At 42.6% G+C, this 12,974-nt stretch overlaps 1 protein-coding gene across 3 annotated transcripts in view; it reads right to left on the bottom strand.

Moving 5' to 3' along the window:
- Positions 1 to 5,631: 5,631 nt before the first annotated feature.
- dennd1b (DENN/MADD domain containing 1B) overlaps positions 5,632 to 12,974 on the bottom strand; it is a 182,011-nt gene continuing 174,668 nt past the window's right edge. The window contains exons 21-23 of one of the 3 annotated variants that reach the window (XM_058072328.2): positions 11,508 to 11,596; positions 9,784 to 10,006; positions 5,632 to 7,345 (exon numbers count right to left, since the gene is read on the bottom strand). In XM_058072328.2, the coding sequence (XP_057928311.2) occupies positions 6,620 to 7,345; positions 9,784 to 10,006; positions 11,508 to 11,596 (1,038 nt within the window). In that variant the 3' untranslated portion in view covers positions 5,632 to 6,619. The remainder of the gene's footprint in view (positions 7,346 to 9,783; positions 10,007 to 11,507; positions 11,597 to 12,974) is intronic. The other 2 variants (XM_058072329.2, XM_058072330.2) reach the window with 2 other exon arrangements.

Here is a 12,974-nt window from a genome sequence, read left to right as displayed (position 1 = left end):
CTGTCCAAGTGCTGACATGTCTGAGTTTGATGCACATAAAAAAATGCTAGTTCTAAAAATACATACATTGCTTTCCTCATACTAAATAAACAACTCTATAAAATGCTAGCCAGGACATAGCAAGTAAGCAAAAACTGAAATTACACAAAAATTATGTGAAAAAAACCTCGCCCTCGATATCGCGACAAAGACTCAAAAAGATGCTTTTTTGCTGCCACCATTTTTTTTTTTTTTTTTACCTGAGGACTGGAGCGCTAACGTCATGTGCTGGAAGATACAGCCATCCTAATGAGAGCGGACATTGTAAATGTTTTCACTGTATTTGCTGCTGTGTATCAACACGCCTAGGAAAGAAGTTTTAAATCATCAAAATACAGCAAAAATACTGCAACTATTACATGTTATCATCAGTATATGTGTTAATGCAGGAGGGTTCGATTCCACCCTCGGCTGTAACTGCTGAAACTTACTGCTGATTACTAAACAACAGAAGAAGGTAGAAAAATACCTTTTTTTTCTGATGAAAGATGACTCTAATCTGATGAGTCAGATTTATTTTCACCCCCCCCCAACCCATTTGAAATACTAGAGAAACTGATATTTATTCATTTACTGTACACACTGAAGTTGAAAATGAAACCAGGTAAAATGGACAAAATGGAGAGCACACAAGCATATTGAAGAGTCAAATTGCATGTTGAGTACTCTAAATTTGTACATGTTGGTAGGTCTGCATTGAAATCAAACGGGCCCGTCCCACTATTTGAGAACACAATAATCTGTGTGCCTTGAAAAATCAAGTGGCTGGTACCGAAAGGGACGGCTTTTGAAAAATGGCTGGGATTTAATGAATTAAAGACAAAAATATGTATTTCTTTAGAAAAGTTGGAATGCTATGAGAATTGAAAAAAAATCAAAGTTGGGAAATTTAAAAAAAAATTAAAAGAAAAATTAAGTTAAAATTAAGATTAAAAGAAAAAATTGTAATGTTATGATCATAAAGTCAGAATATTTGAGGGAAAAAATCTGTTAAATCTGAAATATTTGTGGGCTGCACGGTGGTCTTGTGTTTAGCGCGCAGACCTCACAGCTAGGAAACCAGGGTTCAATTCCACCCTCGGCCATCTCTGTGTGGAGTTTGCATGTTCTCCCCGTGCATGCGTGGGTTTTCTCCGGGTACTCCGGTTTCCTCCCACATTCCAAAAACATGCTAGGTTAATTAGCGACTCCAAATTGTCCATAGGTATGAATGTGAGTGTGAATGGTTGTTTGTCTATATGTGCCCTGTGATTGGCTGGCCACCAGTCCAGGGTGTACCCCGCCTCTCGCCCAAAAGACAGCTGGGATAGGCTCCAGCACCCCCCACGACCTTTGTGAAGATAAGCGGTAGAAAATGTATGAATGAATGAATGAGTTCTCTTCCTATTTTGTGTGGAAGTGGTAACTTTTTGGCTTCTTATTTTGTCTTTCCCCACCCACGGCCATCTCTGTGTGGAGTTTGCATGTTCTCCCCGTGCATGCGTGGGTTTTCTCCGGGTACTCCGGTTTCCTCCCACATTCCAAAAACATGCTAGGTTAATTAGCGACTCCAAATTGTCCATAGGTATGAATGTGAGTGTGAATGGTTGTTTGTCTGTATGTGCCCTGTGATTGGCTGGCCACCAGTCCAGGGTGCAGCTGGGATGGATGAATGAATGAATGAATGAGTTCTCCTCCTATTTTGTGTGGAAGTGGTAACTTTTTGGCTTCTTATTTTGTCTTTCCCCTGAGGACAAGCGGTAGAAAATGAATGAATGAATGTGTTAATGCATGATCACAGCAAGGATATCAAAGCATGCATAGTTGTTAGAGTTTTTTTGTTGTTGTTATTATTTTTAAAAGTGTATTTGTGCACAAAAACCGACGCGTACGTGTTGCATGAAAGAGTATTATTTATTTTCATTTCACAGTGCATACAACATGTTCAGTTGTACCGAGTTTGCCATCAACACCTCATTAGATTGACATTGTTGTTTTCTCCACAACGAGAACATGCAAGTGTGCCACAGTATCAGAACGTACCAAAAACAACTTTGTTATTACAATGTTGAGTCACGTGTGTACTCATACTACATACCGGAGATGTCGATGTATTTTTTTTTTTGACTATTTTGGCTGCAAGGAAAGTGATGTTAAATTACAAGATGATGATCATCACCGCTACATTAGAAGCGCTTCTTCTGCCGTCGCTCACTTTTACAGCATTAGTGTAAACAGGGACCCCAACATTTTTATTTTTATATATTTATATAGATCACTCACAGCAGTAGTATCTGCTCAGGTGTGTCTTTACTATGGTTTATTTACAGCAGCTGATAAATGTAAAAAAAAAAAAAAGGCAGATAATGTTGAACACTACAATGCAATCCAATACAAGGCAGAATGACATAGTTGCATCAGTCTTTTTAAATCTGTGCTAAATACTGAAATGAGTACTTTTCATTACAGAACCAAGTCTGTCAAAGCAGGACAGTACATCAGTACAAGTACAGAATATACGTGCAGAAAACATGTGGGCCATTAATTTTTTTTTAATATATACTGTATTTATATAGTCTCTTTCAAAAATAAAATCTAAAACATTCACATTAGGTGTCATTTACAACATACACCATTTATATATTATTATCCATGGAAAATATATTCAAGAAAAAAATACTAGTCAGTCAGCTGAAAATATTTCATATTTTTTCAAATTATTATTATTAGGATTATTATAATGAAATAAATTGGAGAAAGTCCTCTGAGAACATTGTTTGAAATGCCTTTTGACCTATGTGTTAAAAATAAAAGCAAAGAAATGAAGTAATAAAGTAATAATACGAGAAAAGCGGCTAGCTAACATAAGGAGACAAAAAAAAAAAAATAAGCGACAGGAAGCGACTGCTGCCTGAAAAAAACAAAAACAATTCATTTCATGCTCATTTGGTCACAACAAAATCTGAAAATATAATGAGGACCGTTTTATTTATATATTAATATTGCATACGCTTAAGCCCCTTTTCCACCGTGGGAACTTTATTCCGGAACTTATTTATTAGAACTTATTTATTAGGTGGGGTTTGCTTTCCTGAACATACAGTATCTCAGTGTTTTCCCATACATTCATTTATTTATTTGTGGCGGCCTGCCACAAATACATTTGGACCGCCACAAATACATTTGTACATTTGACTCAAAGACATTTTATCGCACCTGGTCTTTGTTGCTATGCTCTACAGTCGTACCTGGCCACATCAAGATTAGAATTTTGCGGATTTTTCAAAAATAAATTAATTCATAAATCTCAGTTAATACGACTTATTGTTTAAAACATTTGCATACTGAAGATTAACTAAAATACAAATGAATGTAGTATTTTTTATTGGTCAGTAGATATCAGTAATTGTAATTGTCAGCACTTCATCTCTGGAACAACTGACTTTTATTTTGAAAATCCTTGAAAATATCTTACCGGAATACCTTCAAACGCATACTGGTGCTATCGGTCTGATACTTTGTTGGCTTAGATGTTATCTCCTGTATCGGACACATCGTGTTTATGATAATGTGACCTCTGAGTACTGTGGTTTCGATTGCGGAGTTCCACAAGGATCAGTGCTTAGCCCTCTCCTGTTTAAAATTGACAAGATTACACAAGATTAGTTTTCAGTGTTATGCCAGAAAGAAGTATGCGTGCTCTTGGGTCTTTCCTATTCTGGCTCCAATACTGTGGAATGCCTTACCTGCTAATATTATGCTATGCTACCTTTATTATGCTACCTTGGTAGAAATGTTTATGCAGAAATGTTTCATTTATTAAAATGGGATCCTACTTTGAGAAAATTCACTTATCACAGTAACCGTGATAAACGAGGGATAACTGTTTTTAGTGAGTTTTTTAACTCACTTTTTGCTATTTTTTTTTTGCTACGACCAGTTATGCAAATTGTACGGTTTATGCCAGAAATAAAACCGTAGTCCTGATTATATTGGATTGTTCACTTTGAGCTGTGCAAACGCAAAACACAACGAGTCACAGGAAGCTCTTTTCGTTCCAGGAAGCATGGTACGGCTAACAGGAAGTGACTGGTGGAAAAGGGGCAAAGTACTTAATACTGTACCAGGGTGATACTCTTATCATATAAGGCACACCACACACTGGTGAAGACACACAACACACCTGACATGTGGCTTATTCCCATTGGAAACTACGCTGATTGCTAATGTTTTTTTTTTCAAGTAGTAGCTTTTGAGTTGGAAAACGTTTGCATAGTCACTTTGTGTCGGTCGGGTCTGGAGTTGTCCTTTTTTGGAGTTAAAACGACTCTGCTCTTTTCGATGCCCGCCAGCCACTTTATGAGCGAAGCATTAATGGGCATGGCTGCTAAGCCGACTGGCGTCTGGTCTAAATCAGGAGAACAATCGCGGGAATAACACCAACCTGAGCGCATTGGAAAGATTTTTTTTTTTTTTTTTTTTTTAACCTTTTGCACGCAGCGGTTCTCTCCATGGGAGAATCAGACTGTAGACGTCACTCGTACGGCCTCAGCTGCGTCGTTACAATCATACACGCTATCATCATCAGTGTGCGACCGGAAGCTGAAGAAGAAGAAGAAGATGGAGAATGAAGGTCTGTACATGCACATCTGGAGTGCAACGTTGACCAGCGGCTTACAGCACATTATAAATCCAACACCTTCCATTGGACAACACCTGCTAGCAGGGCTATGAATAGTAAGGCATAGACATTTTACACAGTGTACAATTAGCATCAAAGGCTCATTGGGACTGACTTGTTTTTGTTAGCTTTGGACAAAAGGATCTATTTTATTCGTCGAAAAGTGCAATTTATCCAGTGAATTGTGGTCCAATGGCGATGAAATGGAAGTCTGGCAGTTTATGTGGACAAAAGTCTTGGGTCACACTTCCCACTTCCACATGAACTAATATGTCTCCGTTCTGCTCCCAGTGGGCAACCACAAGGGAGGCTTGGATGATGTTTGGTGTGAAGGAACCCCCTTCCGTATAATCCTTCTCCCAACAAGGAGCACTCAAAGGTATCTCTGGCATGTATTTGTGGCGGGCCCACTCCACATGGTGGCCCGCCACAGATACATTTGAGTGCTCCTTGTACGGCTTCATTATACGTTACAACCACATGTATTTGTGGTTGATGTGGCGGGCCACCATGTGGAGTGGGCCTGCCACAAGTACTCAAATGTATCTGTGGCAGTCCACATGCATTTGTGGCGGGCCCACTCCACATGGTGGCCCGCCGCAGATACATTTGAGTGCTCCTTGTTCGGCTTCATTATACATTACAACCACATGTATGTGTGGCGGGCCACCATGCGGAGTGGGCCGGCCAAAAATAGTTAAATGTATCTGTGGTGGTCCATATGTATTTGTCGCAGGTCCACTCCGCATGGTGGCCCACCACAAATGCTCAAATTTATCTTTGGCGGTCCACATGTATTTGTGGTGGGCCCACTCTGCATGGTGGCCCGCCACAAATGCTCAAATCTATCTGTGGCGGTCCACATGCATTTGTGGTGGGCCTACTCCACATGTGGACCGCCACAGATACATTTGAGTGCTCCTTGTTCAGCTTCATTATACATTACAACCACATGTATTTGTGGTGGATGTGGAGGTCCACATGTATTTGTAGCGGGCCACCATGTGGAGTGGACCCCCCACAAATACTCAAATGTATCTGTGGTGGTCCACATGTATTTGTCGCAAGTCCCCTCCACATGGTGGCCCGCCACAAATGCTCAAATTTATCTTTGGCGGTCCACATGTATTTGTGGTGGGCCTGCTCTGCATGGTGGCCCGCCACAAATGCTCAAATGTAGCTGTGGCGGTCCACATGCATTTGTGGTGGGCCCACTCCACATGGTGGCCCGCCACAAATGCTCAAATTTATCTTTGGCGGTCCACATGTATTTGTGTCGGGCCCACTCCAATATGTGGACCGCCATAGATACATTTGAGTGCTCCTCGTTCTGCTTCATTATACATTACAACCACATGTATTTGTGGTTGATGTGGCGGTCCACATGTATTTGTGGCGGGCCACCATGTGGAATGGGCCCGCCACAAATACTCAAATGTATCTGTGGTGGTCCACATGTATTTGTCACAGGCCCACTCCGCATGGTGGCCCGCCACAAATGCTCAAATTTATCTTTGGCGGTCCACATGTATTTGTGGTGGGCCCGCCACAAATGCTCAAATGTATCTGTGGACCGCCATAGATACATTTGAGTGCTCCTTTTTCGGCTTCACTGTACATTATAACTTACCGGGTCTGCCGGGATATGACATAAAAAGACCAACCCCCAACCCAGAGTTGGCCACTAATAGATTGCAGTCCTGTGGGAAACACTGTATTATCTTGGTCTTTAAGTAAATGTGTGTCCCAATACTTTCGTCCATACATCGCCTTCCTGTCCACAAGTGATGACTTTGTTCTACTCGACTCGTTTTTCCTGTTTTCCGCCCCCCATGGCCTCACGTTTCTTCCGCTTCCTGGTGGTTTGGTGCCGACGTAGAACGTGTCCACATAGACGGGTGGCGGGTGGGTAGAACTTGGTTAAGACTGCTCTGTGGCTTCGCTGTGGTTGTTGCAGTGAACCTGTGACAGCTGCAGGCCGCTGTGGAGGACCGGCCCGACACAACACATGGACTCAATCTCCTCCAGGAGACCTCCATCCTGCACCGTAGCCCCAAGGACTTTACCGTGAGCGTGACCTGGGACCCGCTCCGTATAATCCTTCTCCCAGGGAACCTGCATAGAATTCCTGATCCGACTCTCCTTGCTGGCCTGCCTCTGTAGAGACTTTTGCTTGTAGTTCCTCACCGTCTCCTTGGAGAGCACCTTCCTCCTCAGGATGCCAGTGGAGCCTGGCGGGTTCTGGACCTGGGGGGGCTCTGTGCTGGTTTGGGGCTCTGAAATGGTCCGAACACGGACCATCGGCAGAGGAGAGTGATTGGAAGAAGAAGAAATATAAGAGGAATTTGGAGATGGTGGCGTGAGTGGAACTCTGTGAGACGTTGAAGGTGAATAGGAGAAGCGGTCTCCCGGTTGTCTCCCTGGAGGTAGAGGATGGGGGCCGAGCTGCTCATCTATCACATGCACGGGGGGCTTCTTGGAGACCTTCAGGCTGCTCTTGTTGGGTTGTCGACGTGGGGACGGTGGAAGGTGTTTCCCGTGGACTGCACTGTCATCCTGACCCATGTTCCAACCCCCCTGATCTCCCCCGGCTTCACCACCCGTCTCACTGGAGGGGTGGCAGGTGCCAGAAGGGCTCGGTTTGCTCTGAGGAAGAAGAAATAAAGAGAAAATCCATAAATCACATAACGCTAATACTGTCTGTATCATCCATCCCTTTATAGCGCAAGTAGAAGGTGCTGGAGCCTATCCCAGCACCTGGACTGGTGGCCAGCCAATCACAGGGCACATATACAGTGAAGAAAATAAGTATTTGAACACCCTGCTATTTTGCTATTTCTCCCACTTAGAAATCATGGAGGGGTCTGAAATTTTCATCGTAGGTGCATGTCCACTGTGAGAGAGATAAACTAAAAAGAAAAATCCAGAAATCACAATGCATGATTTTTTAACAATTTATTTGTGTGATACAGCTGCTAATAAGTATTTGAACACCTGAGAAAATGAATGTTAATATTTGGTACAGTAGCCTTTGTTTGCTATTACAGAGGTCAAACGTTTCCTGTAGTTTTTCACCAGGTTTGCACACACTGCAGGAGGGATCTTGGCCCACTCCTCCACACAGATCTTCTCTAGATCAGTCAGGTTTCTGGGCTGTCGCTGAGAAACACGGAGTTTGAGCTCCCTCCAAAGATTTTCGATTGGGTTCAGGTCTGGAGACTGGCTGGGCCATGCTAGAACCTTGATATGCTTCTTACGGAGCCACTCCTTGGTTTTCCTGGCTGTGTGCTTCGGGTCGTTGTCGTGTTGGAAGACCCAGCCACGACCCATCTTCAATGCTCTGGCAGAGGGAAGGAGGTTGTTCCCCAAAATCTCACAATACACGGCCCCAGTCATCCTCTCTTTAATGCAGTGCACTCGTCCTGTCCCATGTGCAGAAAAACACCCCCAAAGCATGATGCTACCACCCCCATGCTTCACAGTAGGGATGGTGTTCTTCGGATTGTACTCTTCATTCTTCTTCCTCCAAACACGCTTATTGGAATTATGACCAAAAAGTTCTATTTTGGTCTCATCTGACCATAAAACTTTCTCCCATGACTCCTCTGTATCATCCAAATGGTCATATGCAAACTTAAGACGGGCCTTGACATGTGCTGGTTTAAGCAGGGGAACCTTTCGTGCCATGCATGATTTCACATCATGACGTCTTAGTGTATTACCTACAGTAACCTTGGAAACGGTGGTCCCAGCTCTTTTCAGGTCATTGACCAAGTCCTGTCGTGTAGTTCTGGGCTGATTCCTCACCTTTCTTAGAATCATTGAGACCCCACGAGGTGATATCTTGCATGGGGCTCCACTCCGATTGAGATTGACCGTCATGTTTAGCTTCTTCCATTTTCTAATGATAGCTCCAACAGTGGACCTTTTTTCACCAAGCTGCTTGGTAATTGCTCCGTAGCCCTTTCCAGCCTTGTGGAGGTGTACAATTTTGTCTCTGGTGTCTTTGGACAGCTCTTTGGTCTTCGCCATGTTACAAGTTAAAGTCTTACTGATTGTATGGGGTGGACAGGTGTCTTTATGCAGCTAACGACCTCAAACAGGTGCATCTGATTCAGGATGATACATGGAGTGCAGGTGGACTTCTAATGGGCAGACAGGTCTTTCAGGGTCAGAATTCTAGATGATACACAGGTGTTCAAATACTTATTTGCAGCTGTATCACACAAATAAATTGTTAAAAAATCATGCATTGTGATTTCTGGATTTTTCTTTTTAGTTTATCTCTCTCACAGTGGACATGCACCTACGATGAAAATTTCAGACCCCTCCATGATTTCTAAGTGGGAGAAATAGCAAAATAGCAGGGTGTTCAAATACTTATTTTCTTCACTGTAGACAAACAACCATTCACACTCACATTCATACCTATGGACAATTTGGAGTCACCAATTAACCTAGCATGTTTTTGGAATGTGGGAGGAAACCGGAGTACCCGGAGAAAACCCACGCATGCACGGGGAGAACATGCAAACTCCACACAGAGGGTGGAATTGAACTCAGGTCTCCTTGCTGTGAGGCCTGCGCGCTATGCCACTTGTCTGAGTAGAACCATTCATTCATTTTCTACTGCTTTTTCCTCATGACGGTCGCGGGGGTGCTGGAGCCTATCCCAGCTGTCTTCCGGCGAGAGGCGGGGTACACCCTGGACCGGTGGCCGGCCAATCACGGGGCACATATAGACAAACAACCATTCACACTCACATTCATACCTATGGACAATTTGGAGTCGCTATAATTAACCTAGCATGTTTTTGGAATGTGGGAGGAAACCGGAGTACCCGGAGAAAACCCACAAATGCACGGGGTGGAATTGAACTCGGGTCTTCTCGCTGTGATGCCTGCGCGCTAACCACTTGTCCAAATAGAACCAGTTATGATAAATACATTGATAAATGTACGGTTGGCGTTTGCACGTTCTCCCTGTGCATGGGTAGGTTTTCTCCTGGTACTGATGTGTGCTGAATGATTAGAATGAAATACAAATACATTAATCATAGTTTGTCTTATCAAATCTTTCATACCGGGGCCTGGTAGTCTAGGTCCTCCATAGACCTGAAGAAGTCCAGGCTTTTGGCAGCGCTGAGTTTGCCCTGCTCCATGGTGGTGGTGCTCAGAGAGTCCAGGATCTCCTCAAGCAGGTTCATCTTGCCCGAGTGCGAGGAGTCGATGTCCAGATCCAGAGAGTAGGAGTCATCGCTGTCTTCCGTGTATGAGGGAACATCTCCGCTGTCTTCTGATGAAATCCTACATTTGCAACATATAATCATGGACAAAAAAAAAATGATACTGTATCACCACATCAGGAATGGTAATGGTTTTATTTCATTTGAACATGCATCAGATTACAATTGAATGCATCACATAATCAGTTCACAGTTCCACATGTCCAAAAGGAGTAGGAAGAAGCAAAGCTTATTAAATCCTACCCCTCCATCTGGTACTTTTACAATCAGTAACTGTTACATTTGTTCACTTCCTGCTTTCAATAATACAGTTTAAGTTTTTTTTTGTATTTTTTTTTAAATAATGTACCTCGTACTGAAGTACATGCTGATATGAGCATCCAATGCCATAATGGATACCATAGTAAGTATCAATATAGTGATATATATAGCACATCATGACTGGTTCAAGACTCTTCATCCTTGTATTTAGCAAACATCAACTGCTTGTATTGTTTCTTGAATTGGCTCATCGTTGTGCATTGTTTGATTTCCTTACTCAATCCATTCCATAGTTTGATTCCACATACTGAAATGCTATGGCTAGCATAACGTAGTCTTAGCATATAAGTGTACTTAAATGTACTTCTTCCCTGAGATCATATTTCTCCTCTCTTGTAGAGAAGTATTGGATGACATTTTTAGCTAATTGGTTATTTTTAGCCTTATGCATTATTTTAGCTGTTTGAAGATGAACTATATCAGCAAGTTGAAGTATTTGTGATTTTAGAAATAAGGAGTTAGTATGTTCTCTGTAGGCGGCATTATGAATTATCCTTACTGGCCTTTTTTTTTTTTGCAGTACATTTAACTAGTGAAGATTGCTTTTATAGTTATTAGCCCATATTTCCACACAATAAGTAAGATATGGTAGAACCAGAGAGCAATAAAGAGTGTGGAGTGATTTCAAATTTTGCTTTGTTCAATACTGAAATATTTCTGTCCACCTTATGTTGTATATTTTGTAATATGAGGTTTCCAGCTCATATTTTCATCTATTGTGATCCCCAGAAATTTATTTTCATTCACCCGTCTATTTGTATTTGCTGGTGGATGACATTTTTAGCTAATTGGTTAAGTATTTGTAATATTAAAAATAAGGAGTTAGTATGTTCTCTGTAGGCGGCATTATGAATTATCCTTACTGACCTTTTTTTTTTTTTTTGTACATTTAACGAGTGAAGACTGCTTTTATAGTTATTACCCCATATTTCCATATTTCTGATTTGTTCTCAATCAGAAATCACTCCACACTTTTTATTACTCTCTGGTTCTACCATATCTTAATTACTGTGTAGAAATATGGGGAAAGAATTTACCAAGAATATCCACTTGGGGGCAGTATCACCATACGTTTAAAAAAAAAAAAAAAAAAAAGGACCACCTCCAGCATCTTTTCACTTTTAACATTTTCTTTTTCTATAAAAATGAAATCTTATAAGTTATACCACAGTATGAATCATGCTTGTACACACGGATTGGGTGATTAAATCCAAACCAGGGTGAATAAAAGAAACGCTCACTTGCTCGCACTGTCCAGCTCATCATCATCAACCCCGAAGCCGAGATCTCGCGGGCCCGCGTTCACGGGAGACTTGTTGAAGTTATGCTGCTAATGAGAATCACACAGAAAAATGCAAAACATATATGAATAAGGAAGATGTGTTTGGGGGAGGGAGGGGGGGGGGGGGGGTCCTTCGAGGACGATGCTTGTTTTATTGGGCCTGAAACCCTAAGAGTTGGGAGAAAATGAGTCAAATTAGGGTCTGGGGGGGGGTGAGAATCTTGAAGTGTTTTATCCAACTAAGCAGCTATGAGAGCAGGCCTGCCGAAGCGCACACGGTGTTTGTCGGAGCAAAGTGCTGAATGATCAGTATGTGGCGCCGTTTAGTGACGCAGCGGGTTTAATAAGCCACCTGTGTAACATGTTTCATGTGCGGGTTCAAGAAGAGACAGAAGGTTTTTACAAAGCAACGCGGGACCGCTTCCCATCTGCCGCGGGGCCACTTATTAACATGGCCTCCACCGCCACCGCCACCGCCACCACCGCCACCGCCGCCGCCACGCACATGTTCCTCTCTCCTCTCTCGCCACCGCCGCACGTCTTCCAGCGCCATCTCTCACCTTCTAATTGACATTCTTCTCACATGGCAGACATTTTTGTTGTTGTTGTTTAAAGCGTCCCCTCTGTGGTTTGGTTTCGTACACAAGAAAACATATGCGGTTGGGGGTGCTGCACATATTTAATGTTGCATTCTTTATAGCAGGGGCGTCCAAACTTTGTCCACTCAGGGATGTATAATTCCATTTTTTTACTTAAAAAAAACAAAAAAAACAACCCATGCTGATAATGTACACTGAGGTGTTTTCTTTGTGTTTTATTACTACCAACTTTTTTTTTTTGCTTTTTTATATTTTTTCAAAACAAATATTTCATTCATTCATTCATTTTCTACCGCTTTTCCTGCGCTGGAGCCTATCCCAGCTTGGATTGGGGCAAGACAAAATAAGAAGCCAAAAAGTTACCACTTCCACACAAAATAGGAAGAGAACTCATTCATTCATTCATTTTCTACCGCTTATCCTCATGAGGGTCGTGGGGGGGGGGGGGGGGGTGCTGGAGCCTATCCCAACTGTCTTCGTGCGAGAGAGGCCGGGTACACCCTGGACTGGTGGCCAGCCAATCACAGGGCACATATAGACAAACAACCATTCACACTCACATTCATACCTATGGACAATTTGGAGTCGCTAATTAACCTAGCATGTTTTTGGAATGTGGGAGGAAACCGGAGTACCCGGAGAAAACCCACGCATGCACGGGGAGAACATGCAAACTCCACACAAAGATGGCCGTGGGTGGGGAAAGACAAAATAAGAAGCCAAAAAGTTACCACTTCCACACAAAATAGGAGGAGAACTCATTCATTCCGCCATTTTCTACCGTTTATCCTCACAAGGGTTGCAGTAGGTGCTGGAGCCTATCCCAG

This window comes from Doryrhamphus excisus, linkage group LG4 (genome assembly GCF_037039965.1).
Source record: "Doryrhamphus excisus strain RoL-2023G ecotype Guam linkage group LG4, RoL_Dexc_Guam_v1.1, whole genome shotgun sequence".
In the NCBI taxonomy this organism is placed as follows: Eukaryota; Metazoa; Chordata; class Actinopteri; order Syngnathiformes; family Syngnathidae; genus Doryrhamphus; species Doryrhamphus excisus.
This window is presented reverse-complemented; position numbering and strand designations above follow the sequence as displayed.